Source organism: Crinia signifera, chromosome 1, assembly GCF_055691185.1.
Source record: "Crinia signifera chromosome 1, ASM5569118v1, whole genome shotgun sequence".
NCBI lineage: Eukaryota > Metazoa > Chordata > Amphibia > Anura > Myobatrachidae > Crinia > Crinia signifera.
In genome coordinates this window covers 472438142-472462794 of record NC_139217.1, presented here as the reverse complement: position 1 = coordinate 472462794, position 24653 = coordinate 472438142, and the positions used below count along the sequence as shown (strand labels likewise).

The following is a 24653-nucleotide window of genomic DNA, read 5'->3' as shown; positions in this document are numbered from 1 at the left end:
AAGCTGCTAACGAGATGTTCTAATTATTGTGCAGAGCAGTTGTATGGAGCAACAATTAAAACTTAAATGGATTTGACATTTGAAGATCAATGCACTTGTTCAGGAGAGGAGTTTGCGATGACATCACAGTGAGAAGCGCGTTCCGCCGTCTTCTCTCCTTCAGGCTAATTATCGTGGTGCACACAGGAACGGCTGACCCGCTGCATGGCCTGGACAAATGGGCAGAACTCATTAATTTCCATCATAGGACCAGTATACAATAACCTTTGGCATCTATGCATGGAATGGTGGGGTACTAGAATATTGCAAGGGGGGGGGGGGGGTTTCCTTTATGTACAGTGTATAGTATTTTGTTTTCATCCATTCTGGACTTTGTAAGAATAACAACAATTTTACAATGACTGACACAAATGATGTCGCAGAGCAAGACGGGGATTGTTAGAAAGGTAACTGACTCGCGCGGGGGGGGGGGGGGGAGTGCTACTACTGTACTGCTGAAAAAGCCAGGGGAACTGAGTTTTTTCTCCGGTGCGCCAATGCAATGTGTACTCCGCTAATTGGCCAGTTTATATGTAAGATTAAGGAGAGGCTCCGTAATCGGCCAATTTATACGTAAAATGAATGCCCCCAAACCATTTAACAGCCTCTTATTGGAGAGAGATAAAGTGGAGAGAGATAAACGGCCAGTCAATCAGTTCCTAGCTGTCATTTTTTAATTGCAGTCTGTAGCATGGCAGTTACAATCGGTGCTGATTGGCTGGTCTATGGGCACTTTTTTCTCTTCAGGTCTTAGTACATACGGCATAATTCAGTATGAATCGCTAATCAGCGAATGTGCAAATTGAGCGATTATTAAATGACTGTGGATCCGTACCGTATGCATTGCACATGCGCGAAGGAAATAAGAAAATGTGCATGGATCTTACTGTAAACGCAATTCTCTTTGCAATTTGACTTACAGGAAGCCAGCATTTGGGGTGGTAACTGTCCGTTTTCTGGGAGTGTCACAAAAGCAGCAAGGTAGCAGATTATGCCTTGCGAGCATCTCTTACACAAAAAAAAAGGTTCATGTGCAGTGTGTATTGAAATGAGCCTTAAAATGTAAAACATATCCTGCATGTAACAGAGCAGATGTCTACATTACAGTATTTGTCAAAAGTGTACACCATGTGTCCTTTTGCATGAACTGAACCCCAAAGAAAGGGCATGGTAATGTAACCATCGACGACAAAGAAAGGGCATGGTACTGTAACCATTGACGACAAAGAAAGGGCATGGTACTGTAACTATTGACGACAAAGAAAGGGCATGGTACTGTAACTATTGACGACAAAGAAAGGGCATGGTAATGTAACCATCGACGACAAAGAAAGGGCATGGTACTGTAACTATTGACGACAAAGAAAGGGCATGGTAATGTAACCATCGACGACAAAGAAAGGGCATGGTAATGTAACCATCGACAAACCTACTAAGACAGCATTTAACATACTTTAAACTAATTCTTGCACTATAACATAAGTATTACACTCACTGGCAACTCTATACGCCACATTGAACCAAAATGCTTAATGATATGACATAAAGTGCCATCCTGCGACCAGGCCCAGGGTGCCTAGTGTATAGATCTTTGTGCCATAGGAAGGATACAGTAGATGAACATTGCTACATCTGTATGCCCAGAACTCCTCAGACCCCAATTGTTTTTGTCACCAGCCAATATGTTTTCTAAAGTGAGAAACCCAACTGCAGGCCCACGAGAACATAAAAACTCCACACCCATACAGATTTCCTCAGGTATTGAACTAATGAGCTAAGTGCTGTCAGGCAGTAATGCTGACCACTACGCCAACCTGCCAGTGACTGATAAATCCGCTCTCAGCTCCGGATGTATTTGTACAACCTTTTAATGAAATCTCTCATACTGTATATCTGGAAAATAAAAATTGCAAATCAAACGACTATGGACGCAGCATTAAACGTGTTTTGTTTAACATTACCCAAAACATTAGCAATTCGGGAACAAAGGAAGTTCACAAGAGAAGAAATCAGACCCCCAGGCCCGGATTGGTCCAGTCTCTGCGTTGGACCCCTCCACAGATGAGAACCGCAGCGTGTTGTGTCCTTCCCCAAATAAATAGCTACTGAGATGTGCTTCTCATGGAGGCCAAGTCTAATGGTGTCATTGCGGCATGAGAGTCTCCGGGCCGGAATCCCAATCCTACTAGTATTATTCCGAGCAAGGCGGTGGTGAGCTGGGTACAATAGGTCATTCCTCAGGGGGCTCATCGGGGAAGACATAGCCATTCTGGGCAAGTCTCTGTTCTGTCTTATCCTGGTCTAGAATGAGACCGAAAGTCCCTCTCTCCCCTCCGTACATCATGCAGCCGTCAGTGGTCGTGTTGTTGGCGGTTTTTGGTGAACCCGACCTTCCCTCTGGCTGCTTAGATAGATGGCTTGAAGTGGATGGCGGAGCTGTTTGGCCGAGCGGCGAGGATATACACAACGTTCTCCTTCAGGAAGGTTTCCCAATTCACGGTCCTGTAAGAGAGGAACAAGGTGAAGGTTCTGTATGATAGATACATAGGGGCTTATTTATCAACCAGTGATGAAACTCATTCAGAGTTAGAACACTCCGTGTATATGATAAATGCCCCTAACTCGTGTTTGAAATCTGACAGTTAGGAGCCAATAGGTTGGAGCAGCATCTCATATATTTGGCTACATCTGTCACTCAAAGTGTGTCTGGAGCTATAACGCTGGGTGGAGCCTCTGACTCCAATGACAGAGAACCAGCCCAGTGAGCCCACAGACAGTGCCAGACACCCTCTGCCTCTCCATGTTACACAGCAAAGACACAGCTACTCACCAGACACACCAGGTGAGCGCCCCCCACCTCCATACCTCCCAACATGACCCTCTCCAGGAGGGACAGAATGCTCTGTTTGTGGACTTCCATCTTAATTTATGATTGTCATCACCTGTCATTTTAAACAGGGTAATTGATAAGAAAGGTGTTTAAGCACAGGTGATGGTAATCCATAAATTAAGAAGAAAGTCCAGAAACAGAGCAATGTGTCCCTCCTGGAGAGGGTCATGTTGCACCTCCCCCCCCCCCCCCCATTCACGGCATCCCCACGATTAAATGGCACATGCAAAACACTGACATGGCTATGGTTGACAATGAAAAAGGTTGACAAGATTTATTTTTCACTTTTTCAATGTTTTCATATTCATTCTCATGTGTCGACATGGACACCAATGAAGTGCCACACTTATGTCAACATTTACATGTGTTGACCTTTCTGTGTTGATTTTTTCTTGTGGCGATTTGCAGCACACCCCCCGCGATTTGCAGCACACCCCCCGCAATTCGCGGCACCCCCGGTGACTCCCGCAATTCGCGGCCCCACCCTGTGACACCCCCCCCCCTCCTGCGATTCGCGGCACCCCACGACCCCCCCCCTCCCACGATTAGCGCCAACCCCCCGGGCCCCCCTCCCGCGGTTCACGGTGCCCCCCATGACCCCCCCTACCGCGATTCCCCACCCCTGACCCCCCCTCCTGTCATTGCGGCAACCCCCCACCCCCACGACCCACCCTCCCGCGATTCACTGCAACCCCCCTCGCCCCCCCATCCCACGATTCGTGGCACCCACCCCCCCCCCGCGACCCCCCCTCCCGCAATTCACGGCATCTATCCACGACCCCTCCTACCGTGATTGGCGGACATTCCTCACCTCCTCCCCCCCCCTACCCCGCGCGCGATTCACGGCAACCCCAGGATTAAATGGCACATGCAAAACACTGGCACGGCTATGGTCGACAATGAAAAAGGTTGACATAAGTTTTTGAAGATTTATTTTTCTTTTTTTTGAATGTTTTCATATTCATTCTCATGTGTCGACATGGACACCGATGAAGTGCCACACTTATGTCAACATTTACATGTGTTGAACTTTCTGTGTTGATTTTTTCTTGTAGCAATTTTTTTCCAGTGACAACTATGAACTATGTGCACGTCAACCTACACATCATCAACCAATTCTTTGTATAATATATAACGCCTGTTCTGTTTTACTGTAGGTGTTTTAAGTCAGACCTTTAACTGCTACTATTACTGTTTATGTAAATGCATTCTGAATGACAGCAACATCCTACCATCCTTCTACAAGAATATATAACCAACTAGGTGATTCATCGCGCCCCGTGCCCCCCCCGCAATTCACGGACCCCCCGCGCACCACCCCCTCCCGCGATTCGCAACCCCCCTCGCGCAATTCACGCCCCCTCCCACGCTTTGCGGACCCCAGCCCTCTCCCGCGACACCTGCGCCCCCTCCCTTCCTTGATTCACAGCACCCCCCGCACCCCTCCCGCAATTCACGGCACCCCTAAGCCCCTCTTTAGTCCCCCATATACTCACACACCCCTATCACTACCCAGCTTCCTGCTCTCCTGAACCGTAACTTCCACCACTGGGGAGTCGCTGACGCTGTATTGCCCACATGCCCCTATCATGCCTCATAGCCCAGCCTCCTGCTCTCATGCACCCGAACTCCCACCCAGTAGGAGGAGACACTGACTCAGGGCCACCATCCTGTATTGCCACGCTGGACCCTCACCCACTGGCAGAAGCTGCACAGTATCTCCCACCCTCCTCTTTAGTCCCCCTTATGCCCACACACCCCTATCACTACCCAGCCTCCTGTTTTCCTGTGTCGTGACCTCCGCCAGTGGGGAGCCGCTGACTCAAAAACCCCCGACTATACTATTGCACACACACACCTAAACAACACGCACACACAGCCCCCCCCCCCCACACACACACACACGTCACTGTACCCTCCACACTATCAATGTACATCTTACTCTGTAACCGCTTTTTAATTAAACAAAACAATACACACCCCCTTCCACATCATATGCTCTCTATTTAACACATTTCACCTATAACTCAAGTTGCAATACAGGCCATCTTCCATACAATTCTAACCATCTTTCTCATATACAAATGTTCACAAATTAAGGGGGCGCAGCCCTTTACGCCGGTGTGAAGAGCGCCCGTAGGGTGCGATGAATCACCTAGTTTATCATACACATAGAGTGTTACGTGGCCAGTGTGTAGTGGAATACCGTACAATAAGAGTAATGCTATAGGCGATGATGCAGCTTTGTTAGCAAAGGAAAAAATATTCAGATTTAGGTGGGGTATATTGTTTCTGTGCAGGGTAAATACGGCCTCCTTTATTTTGACATTGAAATTTAGATTTCAGTTTGAAAATCTAACTCTCTCTGAGAAATGTTACATCTGCCCCACCTGCAGTGCAGCATGGTGTTACCCAGGTCTCTCTGCACATGTTACATCTGCCCCACCTGCAGTGCAGCATGGTGTTACACAGGTCTCTCTGCACATGTTACATCTGCCAAACCTGCAGTGCAGCATGGTGTTACGCAGGTCTCTCTGCACATGTTACATCTGCCTCACCTGCAGTGCAGCATGGTGTTACACAGGTCTCTCTGCACATGTTACATCTGCCCCACCTGCAGTGCAGCATGGTGTTACCCAGGTCTCTCTGCACATGTTACATCTGCCCCCCTGCAGTGCAGCATGGTGTAGCTCAGGTCTCTCTGCACATGTTACATCTGCCTCACCTGCAGTGCAGCACGGTGTTACACAGGTCTCTCTGCACATGTTACATCTGCCCCACCTGCAGTGCAGCAGAGTTATGCCCATAAGTAACAATAGGGCTGCTTCAGCTAGCCCCACTAGATCAGCAGATGTGGTCATGCTCGCACGCGATGGGCGCAATGGGGCGGCAACCGTGTATTTTTGGGACATGGTCCGGAGGGGTGTCTGGTCTGTTCTGTAGTGGGTGTATGACGTCACACGCAGCCTCTGCAACCCAATAGATGGTGGTCCTGCACCTGGGGGCTGCAGTGATGTGTATAGGAAAGCACTCACACACTTGCCATGCAAAGACCCAGCATGCCCCCTCGCCGGTTTCTGGGTTCCCTCGCTGTGAGTGAGGCTGCCAGCGTTCCCCGCTCAAATCTCTGTCATGTTAGCGGCAGAGTTTAGGAGTCATAAATGAGGGCTCAGTCACACACTGTAATTACCGTCACCGCGGAGAGAAACTGATCGCAATCACATGCTAAACGCTTCTTAATGTCACATAATATGAAACAGATCACAGAGCGAGTGATTCTTCTGTGACGTTCTCTCCTCTACCTGCGCATTGCATGATGGGACTGCAGGGGAATCCTCACAGCAGGTGGGACGGGTGGAAATGGATGGTAGTGCCCCCGTCGGCCGTCCCCTTCTGTCTCCTTATCCATCGCACTGTTGTCTCACTATCCGCCCCCACTGTTGTCTCACCAGCCGGCCCCCCATTGTCTCACTATCCACCCCCACTGTTGTCTCACCAGCCGGCCACCCATTGTCTCACTATCCGCCCCCACTGTTGTCTCACCAGCCGGACCCCCTGTTGTCTCACCAGCCGGCCCCCCTTTTGTCTCACCAAACGCCCCCCCCCCCCCCCCCCGTTGTCTCATTAGCCGGCCCCCCTGTTGTCTCATTAGCCGGCCCCCCTGTTGTCTCACCAGCCGGCCCCCCTGTCGTCTCAATAGCCGGCCCCCCTTGTCTCACCGGCCCACCCACCCCCTGTTGTTTGACCAGCCGGCCCCCTTGTTGTCTCACCCGCTGGCCCCCCTCTTGTCTCACCAACTGCCCCCCCCCCCCCCTGTTGTCTCGCCAGCCAGCCCCCTGTTGTTTCACCAGCCGGCCCCCTTGTTGTCTCACCCACTGGCCCCCCTCTTGTCTCACCAACTGCCCCCTCCCCCCTGTTGTCTCACCAGCCAGCCCCCCTGTTGTTTCACCAGCCGGCCCCCTTGTTGTCTCACCCACTGGTCCCCCTCTTGTCTCACCAACTGCCCCCCCCCCCCCCCATGTCCCCTGTTGTCTCACCAGCCAGCCCCCCTGTTGTTTCACCAGCCGGCCCCCTTGTTGTCTCACCCGCTGGCCCCCTGTTGTCTCACCAGCCCACCCACCCCCTGTTGTCTCACCAGCCCACCCACCCCCTTTTGTCTCACCAGTCGGCCCCCTCTGTTTTCTCACTATCTGCCCCCCCTGTTGTCTCACCCTCCGGCCCCCCTGTTGTCTCACCAGCCCCCCCTGTTGTCTTTCCAACCGGCCCCCTGTTGTCTCACCAGCCCACCCCCCAGTTTTCTCACACGCTGGCCCCTCTGTTGTCTCAGTGGCCTAGAATGGGTGCTGTTATCATGCAGTTTAGGGTCTTCCGATATCAGAGACCCCTCGCCAAGGCCTGGAGGTTTGCACAATATACTGTATGTAATGAAGATCTCTGAATTACCTTCTATTATATTGATTTTTCAAATCTTATTACTGCTGCCCTTTGGTGTGCTGGGGGGGGGGGGGGGGGGGGGGAACACCCGTACCCTTACAGCACCTGAGGGGCATTACTAATTTGATAGAGCACCACTCACTCAGACCCCACAGATGTCAGCTTGATTTTGACACTGCAATTTAGATTGCAGTTTGAACAACCCTCACCTAAATCTAGGACTCTCTGCACATGTTACATCTGCCCCACCTGGTTACATCTGCCCCACATGGTTTTGCCCAGTAATGTGCTTTTTGCTGTGCTAACAAACCTGATTCAGGCCCAATGTCTGCAGTCTGCTGCAACATTCTGGCATTGTAAGCTAATAAAGAAGTACAATACAGTCTGTGAAATAAAGCCTGCTTCATCTGCACATGGCATTTCAGCAGCGCCAAGCACACTCACCTGCGCTCATCTGGCTCTGTGCTTAGCGGTACCTTCTCTTGGCTTTTCCCACTGGTGCTGCTGGCTGGGCTGCTCTCCGACATCGGACCAACATGGCTAATACTGGGATGATGGGAGAGAGAGAGATACCAAGTTTAGCTCCGCGGTCAGAATGTGCCAACGTTCTCCTCCACCTTCTACAGACCTGCGCTGTGCACGTTATCCATAGTGGTCTAGAGGTGACGCCATATGTCCTTTATGGTGTCATCTGTAAGCAGGACTATGCGGGTCACTCGCCCGAGGCTCAGGTGTCACTATGTATGGAGACCATCTTCTATGACCAGGATGGGTAGGAAGGGGGAGGGAGACACTACCCCAACTCCCCACTAAGAAACAAGCAAATGGCGGTGCTTGGTAGATGGCGAGGACATCATGGCTATGGGCACCAAGTATTAGTTACCTGGGCTTTGGATTCAGTAAGGGACATCAGGAACAGTGCTGGTGGAGGAGTGCCCACCTCCTCGGGGGTGGGCATCATAGCCGCCTCCATAATTAAGCCACACCTCCCCATTCACCTAGGCCTATCATCGCTCTCCACAGCGCTGATCATGGGTGGAGGCTATGAGGTCAGGGAGGAGTGTTGTACACTGTCCTCCAGAGATGGTCAATGGACAACAGAATATAACATATAGGATATTTCTGTTTATTATAGTCCGTGCTTGTTGTATGGTGGGTCTCAGGGACTTTCCCTTTGGTGTGTTTTTTTACTTTTTATATGAAGGAGACACAATCACTAGGAAATGTAATGCAATAAATGGAAATGTATAATATGTATTTCTAATGAGTCACATAATGATAATAATAATTTATTTATATAGCGCTCTCTCTCCAATAGGACTCAAGGCGCTTACATTTGTTGAGGCTGAGGTGTTACACAGATGGTCCGCACAGAGGCGCTGGGGAAAGTGGGTGTTCCTGGCGGGCGCACAGAAATGGCCCGCCTCATGGGTGTGTTACAGGAGTACCGCGGGGGTGTCGCTGATATTCCTGCGTATAGAGACGTTCAAAGCTAGTGCAAATTTAGATGGTGCGACCAATAGTGGCGTCTGCGGGCGGTGAAAGCGGGCATCTCAGTCCTCGCACATAAATAGGCGCGCTTGTACACTAGGGAAGGGCGACCAGCTGGCCGACTGCCCATACCCGCAGCTACGCTCACAACTGCCTCCCCCTCTGGGGGTACAATTCCGAACACCCTGCACTGTATAAAGCAGAGACAATGAGAACTAGAACTGTATAAATACTGCAATAAAAACACATGAACAGAAAGTATAACAGAGAGACGTAATCACATTCCCCCGGGACTATATAACATGAGCAGCAATGGGCGGGGACACACAGCTGCTCCATAATAACACCCAAATCATAAGGAACCCATGATCGCTACTCACGTCACCGCATGGATGTCACCAGCGGGTCACCGCCATGGCAGTAACGGGCCAGTAACCATGGATGTCACCAGCGGGTCACCGTCATGGCAGTAACGGGCCTGTAACCATGGATGTCACCAGCGGGTCACCGCCATGGCAGTAATGGGCCTGTAACCATGGATGTCACCAGCGGGTCACCGCCATGGCAGTAACGGGCCAGTAACCATGGATGTCACCAGCGGGTCACCGCCATGGCAGTAACGGGCCAGTAACCATGGATGTCACCAGCGGGTCACCGTCATGGCAGTAACGGGCCTGTAACCATGGATGTCACCAGCGGGTCACCGTCATGGCAGTAACAGGCCAGTAACCATGGATGTCACCAGCGGGTCACCGTCATGGCAGTAACGGGCCTGTAACCATGGATGTCACCAGCGGGTCACCGCCATGGCAGTAACGGGCCTGTAACCATGGATGTCACCAGCGGGTCACCGCCATGGCAGTAACGGGCCAGTAACCATGGATGTCACCAGAGGGTCACCGTCATGGCAGTAACGGGCCTGTAACCATGGATGTCACCAGCGGGTCACCGTCATGGCAGTAACGGGCCAGTAACCATAGATGTCACCAGCAGGTCACCGTCATGGCAGTAACGGGCCGGTAACCATGGATGTGCACCAGCAGGTCACCGTCATGGCAGTAACGGGCCAGTAACCATGGATGTCACCAGCGGGTCACCGCCATGGCAGTAACGGGCCTGTAACCATGGATGTCACCAGCAGGTCACCGTCATGGCAGTAACGGGCCAGTAACCATGGATGTCACCAGCGGGTCACCGTCATGGCAGTAACGGGCCAGTAAACATGGATGTCACCAGCGGGTCACCGTCATGGCAGTGACGGGCCGATAACCATGGATGTTACCAGCAGGTCACCATCATGGCAGTAACGGGCCGGTAACCATGGATGTCACCAGCGGGTCACCGTCATGGCAGTAACGAGCCTGTAACCATGGATGTCACCAGCAGGTCACCGTCCTGGCAGTAACGGGCCGATAACCATGGATGTCACCAGCGGGTCACCGTCATGGCAATAACAGGCCTGTAACCATGGATGTGCACCAGCAGGTCACCGTCATGGCAGTAACGTGCCGGTAACCATGGATGTCACCAGCGGGTCACCACTATGGCAGTAACGTGCCGGTAACCATGGATGTCACCAGCAGGTCACCGCCATGGCAGTGACGGGCCAATAACCATGGATGTCACCAGCAGGTCACCGTCATGGCAGTGACGGGCCGATAACCATGGATGTCACCAGCAGGTCACGGCCATGGCAGTAACGGGCCTGTAACCATGGATGTCACCAGCGGGTCACCGTCATGGCAGTAACGAGCCTGTAACCATGGATGTCACCAGCAGGTCACCGTCCTGGCAGTAACGGGCCGATAACCATGGATGTCACCAGCGGGTCACCGTCATGGCAATAACAGGCCTGTAACCATGGATGTGCACCAGCAGGTCACCGTCATGGCAGTAACGTGCCGGTAACCATGGATGTCACCAGCGGGTCACCACTATGGCAGTAACGTGCCGGTAACCATGGATGTCACCAGCAGGTCACCGCCATGGCAGTGACGGGCCAATAACCATGGATGTCACCAGCAGGTCACCGCCATGGCAGTGACGGGCCGATAACCATGAATGTCACCAGCAGGTCATCGCCATGGCAGTCACGGGATGGTAACCATGAATGTCACCAGCAGGTCACCATCATGGCAATAACGGGCCGGTAACCATGGATGTCACCATCAGGTCACCGTCATGGCAGTAACCGGCCTGTAACCATGGATGTCACCAGAAGGTCACTGCCATGGCAGTGACGGGCCGATAACCATGGATGTCACCAGCGGGTCACCGTCATGGCAGTAACTGGCCTGTAACCATGGATGTCACCAGCAGGTCACCATCATGGCAGTAACGGGCCAGTAACCATGGATGTCACCAGCGGGTCACCGTCATGGCAATAACGGGCCTGTAACCATGGATGTCACCAGCAGGTCACCGTCATGGCAATAACAGGCCTGTAACCATGGATGTGCACCAGCAGGTCACCGTCATGGCAATAACGGGCCTGTAACCATGGATGTCACCAGCGGGTCACCGTCATGGCAGTAACGTGCAGGTAACCATGGATGTCACCAGCAGGTCACCGTCATGGCAATAACGGGCCTGTAACCATGGATGTCACCAGCGGGTCACCGTCATGGCAGTGACGGGCCAGTAACCATGGATGTCACCCGCAGGTCACCGTCATGGCAGTAACGGGCCTGTAACCATGGATGTCACCAGCGGGTCACCGTCATGGCAGTAACGGGTCGGTAACCATGGATGTCACCAGCAGGTCACCGTCATGGCAGTAACGGGCCTGTAACCATGGATATGCACCAGCAGGTCACCGTCATGGCAATAACAGGCCTGTAACCATGGATGTCACCAGCAGGTCACCGTCATGGCAATAACGGGCCGGTAACCATGGATGTCACCCGCAGTTCACCGTCATGGCAGTAACAGGCCAGTGACCATGGATGTCACCAGCAGGTCACCGTCATGGCAGTAACGGGCCAGTAACCATGGATGTGCACCAGCAGGTCACCGTCATGGCAGTAACGGGCCTGTAACCATGGATGTCACCAGCAGGTCACCGTCATGGCAATAACAGGCCTGTAACCATGGATGTGCACCAGCGGGTCACCGTCATGGCAGTGACGGGCCAGCAACCATGGATGTCACCAGCAGGTCACCGTCATGGCAATAACGGGCTGGTAACCATGGATGTCACCAGCGGGTCACCGTCATGGCAATAACGGGCCTGTAACCATGGATGTCACCAGCGGGTCACCGTCATGGCAATAACGGGCCTGTAACCATGGATGTCACCAGCGGGTCACCGTCATGGCAGTGACGGGCCAGCAACCATGGATGTCACCAGCAGGTCACCGTCATGGCAATAACGGGCTGGTAACCATGGATGTCACCCGCAGGTCACCGTCATGGCAGTAACAGGCCAGTAACCATGGATGTCACCAGCAGGTCACCGTCATGGCAGTAACGGGCCAGTAACCATGGATGTGCACCAGCAGGTCACCGTCATGGCAGTAACGGGCCTGTAACCATGGATGTCACCAGCAGGTCACAGTCATGGCAGTAACGGGCCAGTAACCATGGATGTCACCAGCGGGTCACCGTCATGGCAATAACGGGCCGGTAACCATGGATGTCACCCGCAGGTCACCGTCATGGCAATAACAGGCCGGTAACCATGGATGTGCACCAGCAGGTCACCATCATGGTAATAACGGGCCTGTAACCATGGATGTCACCAGCGGGTCACCATCATGGTAATAACGGACCGGTAACCGTGGATGTGACCAGACGGCCACCTAACACATACAGGGGCCAAATCAGGATCGCAAATTCGGCCCCAGCCCGATGGGTGCGGTTTGCGATTGCGCATTTGACACGCCACGGCTGCGGTCTCTCACCTGACGTTACACGAGACTGCTTCTTTAGACTGTTTGCGGAACCAGCCATGCTGCGCTCTCTTGCACTCGCTGCTGCCAATCAGCCTGTCATTGTCCTGGTCCAGGGACAGGAATGTGGCACGTGCCCGCTCCCGCTCCTTGGCAGACATCTGTCTCAGCAGAGAATTCTGTATGAGGGAGACAAGAGAGGCTGCCATCGTATACTAAGGTTACCCAATACGCAGCACCGTATACAGACGTAGCGATCCTGCCGCCCGGACGCCTCGCGGGGGATCAGATGGCCATATACCACTGTGATACATCGCAGTAGTGCATGGCCAGCAATTTGTAAGTCTTAGGCCAAGTACGCATCTAGACGACCGGCAATCTTGCTGATGGTTGGGACACATTCGCTTAATCTCGGACCATGCGAGATTACCGGTACACATTATTCAAGTTAATGAGCGATAGAACAATATCTGGTACTTATGTAATATCTGGGCATTTCTCTTATGAGACCGCGTCCCCTCGCCACGCTTCGGGCACGGTGGCTCGCTGCGCTCGCCACACTATATAAAATCAACTCCATGCGTAGTTGGATAGTAGGGGTATGAAAAAATGGGGTGCATTTAACATGGGAGCCCAGATAATACATAAGTACCCAATATCTTGTTCCATCCTGCAATAACCTGATGCAGTGGTTTGTCCATGCAGCACGGTCTCGCATGTGATCATTGTGCATTCACACTACCCAATACGCACAATTTGTCATAGAGTATGTGCTGATATCAGTTAGGTGTGTACTCAGGGGCAGATGTATGAAGCAGTGATAAGGAGGAGAAGTGATAAAGGGCGGGATGTATTAAAATACATCGCCGCCTGCCCGCCGCGATGCCAGCGCATATGTACAATAATATATAACATATGCGGCGGTGTGGTGACGGAGCCCCCCCGCGATACCTGGACTGTGGTGTGCGGGGGATCTCCGTCATCTCCCTGCCGCCTGCCTCTCCCCTCAGCTAAGCAGGCTGTCCCCGGCGCCTCCTCCTCCCCCTGCAGCCAGAAGGACGTACGGCAGAGTTACTAGGGGGACTTTAGCGTGACGGCATTAAGCCCCGCCCCCATGATGCTAAATACCCCAATTCACGGATCTCCGTGGAGGGGGCGGGGCTAAAATGACGCAATTGTGGACATTTTAGCTCCGTCCCCTCCTCTGAGACCCGCGGATTGCGGCATTTAAATGCAGAGGTCAGGGGGAAGACACCGCAATCAGGGTGTGGCGTAGGGGTCCCCCAGAATCTGGGAGGGGCCGGGAAAAGGACCCGATTTTCGGGATCCTCCCGGGAGGGTAGGCAACCCTGACTTATACATACATACATATGTATCAGGGCTATAGTGTATGTACAAAGCCTTGGAGAGAGATAAAGTAAATGGAGATAAAGTACCAGCAAATAAGCTATCTATTAAAATGGCAGTTAGGAGCTGCATGGCTGGTAGTTTATCTCTCTTTGGGCGGGATGCTATATAGCAGAAATGCGGTAAAAACCCCGTTTTCGGGGTTTCTACCGCATCTCTATATGCTATATGGCGCCTCCGCAGTGTCAGCGCTGCGGAGGGAATCGCCAGCTAAAGCTGGCGAATCCCTGCAGAAGCCTATGGGCTTCTTACCGCAGCGCTGTTTGAGGGATCCGTCACAGATCCCTCCCAGCGTGCCCTGCGGCCGGCGCCGGGGTCTGCGCATGCGCAGATGGACTCCCGGGTCACAGACCCGGAAGTCCAGCGCCGGCACCGCATCGCAAGGGACAGCTCTTACCGCAAGAGCTGTCCCTTGCATGAATAACGGCATATGTTATAGCATATGCCGTTACTAATAATGCGGTAGCCGGCGATAATGGGCGCGGATGTTACAACATCCCGCCCTTTACTTTATCACTCTCCCAGGCTTAGTACATCTGCCCACGTGAACAATGTCAGGAGCTGGTTGGTTGATGCTTTATCTCTCTCCACTCTCCAAGTCTCAGTACATAAGGGTTTAGTTACTAAGATGGAGTTGTATTGAGGATAGAATGTTGCTATAGGCAACCAATCAGAATCTACTTCTTGTTTAGCACCTTCTAGATAATAAATCGAATTGGGTTGGTTGCTATGGGCAAAATCCCATCTTCAATAGAACGCCCATCTTAGTAAATGTACCCCATAGACTCCTGTGTAAGGCATGGAATTCGGTACCAGGCAGGACTGTATGTTAGCCTATGGCCTGGAATTGTGTATATGCCGGAATACTAGGTAATGACATGGCAGCTCACACTCAGTAAGAGACAGTACAGTCACTGTATGAAGTTCCCAACCCTGGTTCCCTACTGTATATTCTATGTGACACTGCTGGCGGAGAATGAGTTGTGGCTATGACTGCGCTGATTAATAATGTACATACAAAGTGCTCTGTATACCGACTCAGTCGCACACAAATAGAACAGCTATGGACAGACAGTGCCGGTAACACTCAGCCGTAAGTCAGTTGTAGCCGATCAGTCCCGAGCACCACAATATCTGATGACAGCCCTGAGTCTCCTGGTGCGTCCTAGATGCAGTTCATTGCGACTTGGACGCACTCGGTAAAAAGACCCCCACCGCTAGCAGAGGTACGCAGGACCTGGCCGCTCACTTGCGTCAGGCATCGTGGCACTGCGTGGCGTACATATCTGTACCTGGTCACATCGGCACTGAGGTCGGAGAACTCACCGGTGAGCGCAGCTTCTGCAGCAGGCAGATGGACTCATGCGAGAGGAAATCCGCCCATTCCACCTGGCCCTTCTTCTCCGGGTCCATAGAGGAGAACTGCAGGGTGGCCTGTTCCTCCAGGTCATCGCTCAGCTGCTTCTCCTGCATTCTGCGGTTCACCAGGTGCTTGTAATGGAGGAAGTCGTCCAGTGTGAGTGGGCACTCTGTGTAGTGAGAGAAGCAGGACAGCAGGGGGCAGCAGTGAGTGGGCTGCATACAATGATCCATCTAGCTTTCATTATGGGCCCAATTCATACCTGCACGCTTTGATTATTGGACGACCGAGCATGTGCAGGGTACTTAAACCACGCGCAATGGCACCAAATTGCTACTTCTCTGCCCCCTGATACTTATGTCAGTGTCCTTTGCTGATGCAGCTATGGTTATGTGCCCTGTACCTGTCCTCTATTGTATTCAGCTGTAAGTCCCTGTCTCCTGGGTTATATACTCTGTAATAGGGTGCTGCGGATCCCTTGTTCTCTGCCCCCTGATACTTATGTCTGTGTCCTCTGCTGTTGCAGCTATGGTTATGTGCCCTGTACTTGTCCTCTATTGTATTCAGCTGTAAGTCACTGTCTCCTGGGTTATATACTATGTATTAGGGCACTGCAGATCCCTTGTTCTCTGCCCCCTGATACTTATGTCAGTGTCCTTTGCTGATGCAGCTATGGTTATGTGCCCTGTACCTGTCCTCTATTGTATTCAGCTGTAAGTCCCTGTCTCCTGGGTTATATACTCTGTAATAGGATGCTGCGGATCCTTGTTCTCTGCCCTCTGATACTTATGTCAGTGCCGCCTGCTGATGCAGCTATGGTTATGTGCCCTGTACTTGTCCTCTATTGTATTCAGCTGTAAGTCACTGTCTCCTGGGTTATATACTCTGTAATAGGGCGCTGCAGATGCCTTGTTCTCTGCCCCCTGATACTTATGTCAGTGTCCCCTGCGGATGCAGCTGTGGTTATGTGCCCTGTACTTGTCCTGTATTGTATTTAGCGGTCAGTCACTGTCTCCTGGGTTATATACTATGTAATAGGGCGCTGCGGATCCCTTGTTCTCTTCCCCCTGATACTTATGTCAGTACCGCCTGCTGGTGCAGCTATGGTTATGTGCCCTGTACTTGTCCTCTATTGTATACAGCTGTCAGTCACTGTCTCCTGGGTTATATACTCTGTAATAGGGTGCTGCGTATCCCTTGTTCTCTGCCCCCTGATACTTATGTCAGTGTCCTCTGCTGATGCAGCTATGGTTATGTGCCCTGTACTTGTCCTCTATTGTATTCAGCTGTAAGTCACTGTCTCCTGGGTTATATACTCTGTAATAGGGCGCTGCGGATCCCTTGTTCTCTGCCCACTGATACTTATGTCCGTGTCCTCTTCTGATGCAGCTATGGTTATGTGCCCTGTACTTGTCCTCTATTGTATTCAGCTGTAAGTCACTGTCTCCTGGGTTATATACTCTGTAATAGAGTGCTGCGGATCCCTTGTTCTCTGCCCCCTGATACTTATGTCAGTGCAGCCTGCTGATGCAGCTATGGTTATGTGCCCTGTACTTGTCCTCTATTGTATCTAGCTGTCAGTCACTGTCTCCTGGGTTATATACTCTGTAATAGGGTGCTGCGGATCCCTTGTTCTCTGTCCCCTGATACTTATGTCAGTGTCCCCTGCTGATGCAGCTATGGTTATGTGCGCTGTCCTTGAACTCTATTGTATACAGCTGTAAGTCACTGTCTCCTGGGTTACATACTCTGTAATAGGGTGCTGCGGATCCTTGTTCTCTGCCCCCTGATACTTATGTCAGTGCCGCCTGCTGATGTAGCTATGGTTATGTGCCCTGTACTTGTCCTCTATTGTATTCAGCTGTAAGTCACTGTCTCCTAGGTTATATACTCTGTAACTGGGCACTGCGGATCCCTTGTGGCTCCAACAATAACCTCTTTCTGCAGACAGATTACTATCGCTCTGTGCGTTACTTATCAGACTGGTACATTTCATGGGCCACATAATCAACCCTCCAGCCTTCCATGGGGCCACACATTATCCTTGATGTCAGTGAGACACCCACTTCAGGGCCACCCAGAGCCGCCTGTCGCCCATCACTCCTTGCTACAGAGTGCAGAACTTCCCATTATCTCTGTGCTGGCTGCCAGCCCCCTTCTCACCAGCCAGGGCTGTATACCCCCTGTTCTGTGTTCCCTGTTTATCTCTGTGCTGGCTGCCAGCCCCCTCCTCACCAGCCAGGGCTGTATACCCCCCTGTTCTGTGTTCCCTGTTTATCTCTGTGCTGGCTGCCAGCCCCCTCCTCACCAGCCAGGGCTGTATACCCCCCTGTTCTGTGTTCCCTGTTTATCTCTGTGCTGGCTGCCAGCCCCCTCCTCACCAGCCAGGGCTGTATACCCCCCTGTTCTGTGTTCCCTGTTTATCTCTGTGCTGGCTGCCAGCCCCCTTCTCACCAGCCAGGGCTGTATACCCCCCTGTTCTGTGTTCCCTGTTTATCTCTGTGCTGGCTGCTAGCCCCCTCCTCACCAGCCAGGGCTGTATACCCCCCTGTTCTGTGTTCCCTGTTTATCTCTGTGCTGGCTGCTAGCCCCCTCCTCACCAGCCAGGGCTGTATACCCCCTGTTCTGTGTTCCCTGTTTATCTCTGTGCTGGCTGCCAGCCCCCTCCTCACCAGCCAGGGCTGTATACCCCCCTGTTCTGTGTTCCCTGTTTATCTCTGCGCTGGCTGCCAGTCCCCTCCTCACCAGCCAGGGCTGTATACCCCCCTGTTCTGTGTTCCCTGTTTATCTCTGTGCTGGCTGCCAGCCCCCTCCTCACCAGCCAGGGCTGTATACCCCCCTGTTCTGTGTTCCCTGTTTATCTCTGAGCTGGCTGCTAGCCCGCTCCTCACCAGCCAGGGCTGTATACCCCCCTGTTCTGTGTTCCCTGTTTATCTCTGCGCACGGAGCAGCAGATGTTACATACTATTGATTGCTAATGAAATGATTGCTCCTTGCAGAAGACTCGGCTAAAACATGCAGCACCAGCTATAATTAGGCAATTACAAACTGAAAAATTATATGTATAGCAATAAACAAAGCAAGAAACATGATTATTGCTGAGAGCACTTGTGACATGGTGCAGTGAGTAAGAGCACACGGGAGAGTAACTACTAAGCATTGCAATTGTATTCCAAGGACTCTGCTGAAACTGGGATGTGTGCACAGGTTCTGTGATTTCTTGTTATTTACATACCTCAGGTCAATCTCTTATATCCGCATACAGTGCCACAAGTGTATAACTGTGTCTATCAGTGTGCGACAAAGTCTCTATTTGTGAGTGAAGAAGCCTCTATCTGTGTGTACCAGTCTCTATCTGTGTGCGATGCGGTCTATATGTGAGTGTGCGAGAGTCTTTTTCTGTGTGTGCCAGAGTCTCTATCTGTGTGTGCCAGAGTCTCTATCTGTGTGTGCCAGTCTCTGTGCACATGTGATGAAGCCTCTATGTGAGTGTCCCAGAGTCTCAATATGTGTGTTCCAATGTCTCTCTTTGTGTGCCAGTCTCTGTGCGCGTGCAATGGGGTCTATATGTGAGTGTGCCAGAGTCTCTATCCGTGTGTTCCAATGTCTCTATCTGTGTGTGCGGGAGTCTCTGTGTGCGAGAAAGTCTCTATCTGAGTGTGCCAGAGTCTCTGTGTGTGACAGAGTCTCTATCTCTGTGTGCCAGCGTTTCAATATGTGTGGTCCAATGTCTCAATCTGTCGGTGCCGTAGTCTCTATGTGTGCTACAGAGTTTCTATCTGTGTGTCCCACAGATTCTCAATGTGTGTGTTGCAGAGTCTCTGTGTGCAGCTGAGTCTTTTTGTGCGCATCAGAGTCTCCCTCTATGTGTGTGAGAGTCTCTATCTGTGTGCCACAGAGTCTCTATTTATGTACAACAGAGTCTGTGTACTATCTGTGAGCAATGGAGTCTCTGTGTGTGGCAGAGTCTCTATCAGAGTCTCTATCTGTGTTTAAAGATTAAGTTTCATTGTGTGTCACCTGCAGCTTTGCACAGGACTAATTCCTGTGCAACGTACACCCACACCCCCCACACACACACACACACATGTCACATTTTCCAATGTGGATTTTTTAAATGCGATACTTGGTGATACACAGCGAGCCTGCTGGGTGACCTGGAAAACATGACCTGTTAGGGGTGCTTGAGGACTCATTTTTGGAATCACTGCTTTAGACTGTACTCCAGCCAACTGCATGACAGAATCTAGACTATATCCTGCATAAGCTACAGACAGACAGGAGATGGCGTCACCTGCGCAGCGCAAACACAGAGATGGCGTCACCCGCTAACCCTCCATCGTCTCCCCGGATTCTCGCAGCCGCGTTTTCCCATAATGATCATAGCTGACGCTGAGACGTAAGCTCACCTGGGATGACTTTACACTGGCTGAACGTCTCCATAAGGCTGTACATTTCCTCCTCCGTCAGAAGCAGGTTCAGGTTATCCTGCAGGGAACACAGAGACACTTGTAGACGTTCTGCAGATATCACACATCAGACTCTGTACGGGTCACATTCATTCCCTGCTACTTACAGCAACATCGCTTTGTCCTATTATGGAGAATTCAATGTGTCTGTGGCATAATCTAATTAAATGTGAATTATACAAACGCTTACATCTTCCCACTAGTGCAAAGCAAAGACAGAACAATACACACGCAGGAGCGTCACGCAACACGCAGCACATGCAGAGCATTAACCCATGTCTAGGTGCAGAGCATTCAGCTTAACTGTCGGTCTGCTTAGCAATCAAACACTCCTGCTGTAACATGCGTATTGGTCATGTCACTGTGAGGCCTAGTGGATAATGCTCCATTCTGATAGGTGGATAGCACCAGATCATCTACCAATCAGCATGCTGAGAGCCATTCACTGCCTGGTTGCAGGCTGGGACGCAGGTGGATAATGTTCCATTCTGATTGGTGGATAGCACCAGATCATCTACCAATCAGCACGCTGACAGCCCTTCACTGTCTGGCTGCAGGCTGGGACGCAGGTGGATATGTTGCATTCTGATAGGTGGATAGCCCCAGGCCACACCAATCAGCACGCTGACAGTCATTCACTGCCCGGAAATAAGAGAATGGAATTTGAACCTTTTAACCACAATATACCATTTGACACATCCCACCTACTGCAGCTGATTGGTTAGTACTTTATCTCTTTCCAAGCTTTGAGACATCTCCCCCTGGACTGGCAGTGAAAGGCATGCTGGGACAGGTCGTTGTGTGAGTCACACAAGGTTATGGGGCGTAGAGATGTATTACAGAACAGAATCATGGCATTACTAGGTCAGCGACCTCATTAGAGATGTACTATACCGTGATCCTCACTTACTTACACTGATATAATCACCGTGGCGTTCCGCCAGGGGCACGTATGTAAGGCGATGGTAAATCAATGCGCTGAGCTTCCCAATAACACCGTGCAGCAATATAGCTAGGAGTAATTACAGCTATTAATCAGCGCTAACCCTCTAACGTCTATATCCAGCACAGCGCACGGCGGCCCCAGACAGATGAGGCTATATATATATACACATATACACACACTGCCCATATATCCAGCACAGCGCACGGCAGGTCCCCGACAGATGAGGCTATATATATATATATATATATATACACACACACTGCCCATATATCCACTCAATCACCTGACAGATGAGGCTATATATATATATATATATATATATATATATATATATATACACACACACTGCCCATATATCCACCCAATCACCTGACAGATGAGGCTATATATATATATATATATATATATATACACACACACTGCCCATATATCCACTCAATCACCTGACAGATGAGGCTATATATATATATATATATATATATATATACACACACACTGCCCATATATCCACCCAATCACCTGACAGATGAGGCTCTATATATACACTTCCCATATATCCACCCAATCACCCGGCTCCTGTAATCTCCAGCAGTGACAAGGGTGGGGGGACTCAGCATGGGGTCATCTCTAATAACACTCCATGCGCTGTGTTATATATCAAGCCCGCTGCGCATGGAAGATTCACCGAATTCATCAAGCTCCGGGCCCCCGGGGGTGGCCCCATGTGTGGAGAGTCGGATAGATCTCCGGAGGTGTAATAACTCATTGCTGAGGGTCCTCATTACATGCAGACTCTGTGTGTGACACCTTACTGGCACTAAGCGCATAGGATCATCCTCGTCATCGCAGCGCAGACCGCACACAGATCATACAATTATAAATCATATATAATAAAACGTAACTGCTACTCCTCACCTCTAAGGGGGGAATTCAAGTGTTGTTACTTGTTTCCTAGCACGGCGCCCGTCGTGGTAGATCGCACACCTTAAGTTAATCTAACTTAAGGTATGCGATGGACGCGATGGATGCAATTTTCTGTAAATTAAGTGTTTTAATTGCCGGCAAGGAGAAAATCGCGTTGATCGCGTCCATCGCATTACATTATAATGGCATGCGATGCGATCGACGCGATTTTACATAGGTAACATTGGCCCAATTGTTGATTGTATAGGCACGGTCATGGGTTTTAAGTGTTCCCTCATTGTTAACGCCACCCCACTATTGACGCCAACCCAAAGCGTGGCGAGCGCAGCGAGCCCGCGAGGGGCCGCGGTACGTGTCCTCCGACCTTTTCATACCCCCACTATCCACATCGGCGTGGAGTTAATGTTATATAGTGAGCCCGAAGAGTGGCGAGCGCAGTGAACCCCGCGAGGGGACGCGTATACCTGTGAAGTTATGCGTGTCCCCTCGCGGGGCTCGCTGTTCTCGCCACGCTTCGGGCTCGGTGGCTCGCCACATTTTATAAAATCAACTCCACGCCGACGTGGATAGTGGGGGTATGAAAAGGTCGGAGGACGCGTACCGCTGCCGCTCGTGTTCATCGTGGGGTGGCGTTAACAATGGGGGGCCATTTAACCCATGGGGGGGTATGCAATTAAAATTGGGGTTTTGGGGGCTTTTTACATTGGGACCTGCTCTCTAGGCTGCCTGTATTCAGAGCCCTCCCCAGCCGAATCCCCCAGCGACACTGCGAGGGGGTGTACACTCCGCCCGTAAGGCCCTGCGCAGAGGAGAAATCACTCCATAGTTACTGACCATCGAATGACTTTTCCTCTGCTCGCAGCCAATGGGTGGCCCAGGACTTACGATTCAGCTGCACTTTGTTCTCCGAATTGGGGGCGGGCACTGACATCATGTGACATCATCCACCCGCCCCCAGCAGGCAGGGACACACCTGCGTTCTCTGGGGCCCGCCCAGCATTTCGATGGGCGCACCCACCATTTTTGTGGTCGCGCCCATGAAACGCAGAATGTCCAACCCAGAATGCACCCTGCCTGTCCGTCATGCAGCGAGTGCTGCGGCTGGGGGGGGTTTACATGGGCAGTCCCCCACCATCGACAGAAGGGCTGAACTCGCTGCTCTAGGAGCTGGTCTGAATGAGCCCCAACATCTGTATTTCAGGAACGGATTTGTGACTTATTCTTATTATTTCTCTGTATGACATTTGGAGAGCGTTCGCCCCTTATTAGTAACACCTGTAGTACTACGTCTGTGTTATTTATTTATTTATTTATTTACAGGTTCTTATATAGCGCAGCAGATTCCGTTGCGCTTTACAATAGTAGACAGTGATAAAACAAACTGGGTAACAACAGACAGACTTGGAGGTAGGAGGGCCCTGCTGCAAGCTTACAATCTATAGGGATATAGGGGGAAACACAAGGACAGGCACCAGTAATACCATAGCAGTCCCACCAAGTTACAAGTCCAGAAGGGTAGCTATATAATACATAAGTGCCTCAGAGGGTTATGCATGTAGAACTTAAACATTATAGGCTTGCCTGAAGAGGTGAGTTTTCAGGGAACGCTTGAATGTTTGGAGGCTAGTGGAGAGTCTAATTGTGCGTGGAAGGGCATTCCATAGGATGGGAGCAGCCCGATGAAAGTCCTGTAATAGTGAATGGGAGCTGGTGATCCGTGCAGAAGAGAGACGCAGATCTTGTGCAGAGCGGAGTGGTCGAGATGGGAGATATTTTGTGATAAGTAGAGAGATATATGCTGGTGCAGTATGGTTAATAGCTTTATAAGTTAGTAGAAGTGTTTTGTATTGAATACGATAAGATACAGGCAACCAATGGAGGGACTGGCAGAGCGAATCAGCAGATGATGAGCGTCTTGCAAGGAAGATCAGCCTAGCAGCAGCATTTAAAATGGATTGTAGTGGTGAGAGTCTGTTCTTGGGAAGACCAGTCAGGAGACTATTGCAATAATCAATGCGGGATATAATGAGTGCATGTATAAGAGATTTAGTAGTTTCTTGTGTGAGATACGGTCGTATTTTGGATATGTTCTTTAGATGCATGTAACATGATTTGGAGACAGATTGAATGTGGGGAAGAAAGGACAGGTCAGAGTCGAGGATGACCCCTAAGCAACGAGCTTGTGGGGTAGGGTAGATGGTCGAGTTGTCAACAGTGATGGAGATATCAGGATGGTAACTGTTCTTAGTTGGCGAGAATATAAGTAATTCTGTTTTTGAAATATTGAGTTTGAGTTGGCGGGAAGACATCCAAGATGAGATGGCAGAGAGACATTCTGAAACTCGGCCCAAAACCACTGGTGACAAGTCTGGGGTTGATAGATAGATTTGAGTATCATCCGCATATAAGTGATACTGAAATCCGAAAGAGCTTATTAGTTTGCCAAGAGAGGAAGTATAGATTGAGAAAAGCAGAGGACCTAAGACTGAGCCTTGCGGAACTCCAACTGACAGAGGTAGGGAGGAGTAGGTAGTGTCAGAGAAGCGAACGCTGAAAGAGCGATCAGATAGGTAAGATGTGAACCAGGAAAGGGCTGTATCATTGAGACCTAGGGAGTGTAGTGTTTCTACAAGAAGAGTGTGATCCACAGTGTCAAATGCAGCAGATAGATCTAGAAGAATAAGTAGTGAGTAATGGCCTTTAGCCTTAGCAGTTACCAGATCATTCACCACTTTAGTCAGTGCTGTCTCAGTGGAGTGTTGAGAGCGGAAGCCTGACTGAAGCGGGTCTAATAGGGTGTGAG

General features: G+C 50.9%; 1 protein-coding gene across 3 annotated transcripts in view; it reads right to left on the bottom strand.

Annotated features, from left to right (window-relative positions):
• Positions 1-1891: 1891 nt before the first annotated feature.
• Positions 1892-24653, bottom strand: part of PHF24 (PHD finger protein 24) — a 146817-nt gene continuing 124055 nt past the window's right edge. For all 3 annotated transcript variants that reach the window (XM_083155428.1, XM_083155429.1, XM_083155427.1), the window contains 5 exons: positions 19921-19999; positions 15478-15680; positions 12757-12923; positions 7808-7909; positions 1892-2541 (listed from right to left, as the gene is read on the bottom strand). In XM_083155428.1, the coding sequence (XP_083011554.1) occupies positions 2445-2541; positions 7808-7909; positions 12757-12923; positions 15478-15680; positions 19921-19999 (648 nt within the window). In that variant the 3' untranslated portion in view covers positions 1892-2444. The remainder of the gene's footprint in view (positions 2542-7807; positions 7910-12756; positions 12924-15477; positions 15681-19920; positions 20000-24653) is intronic.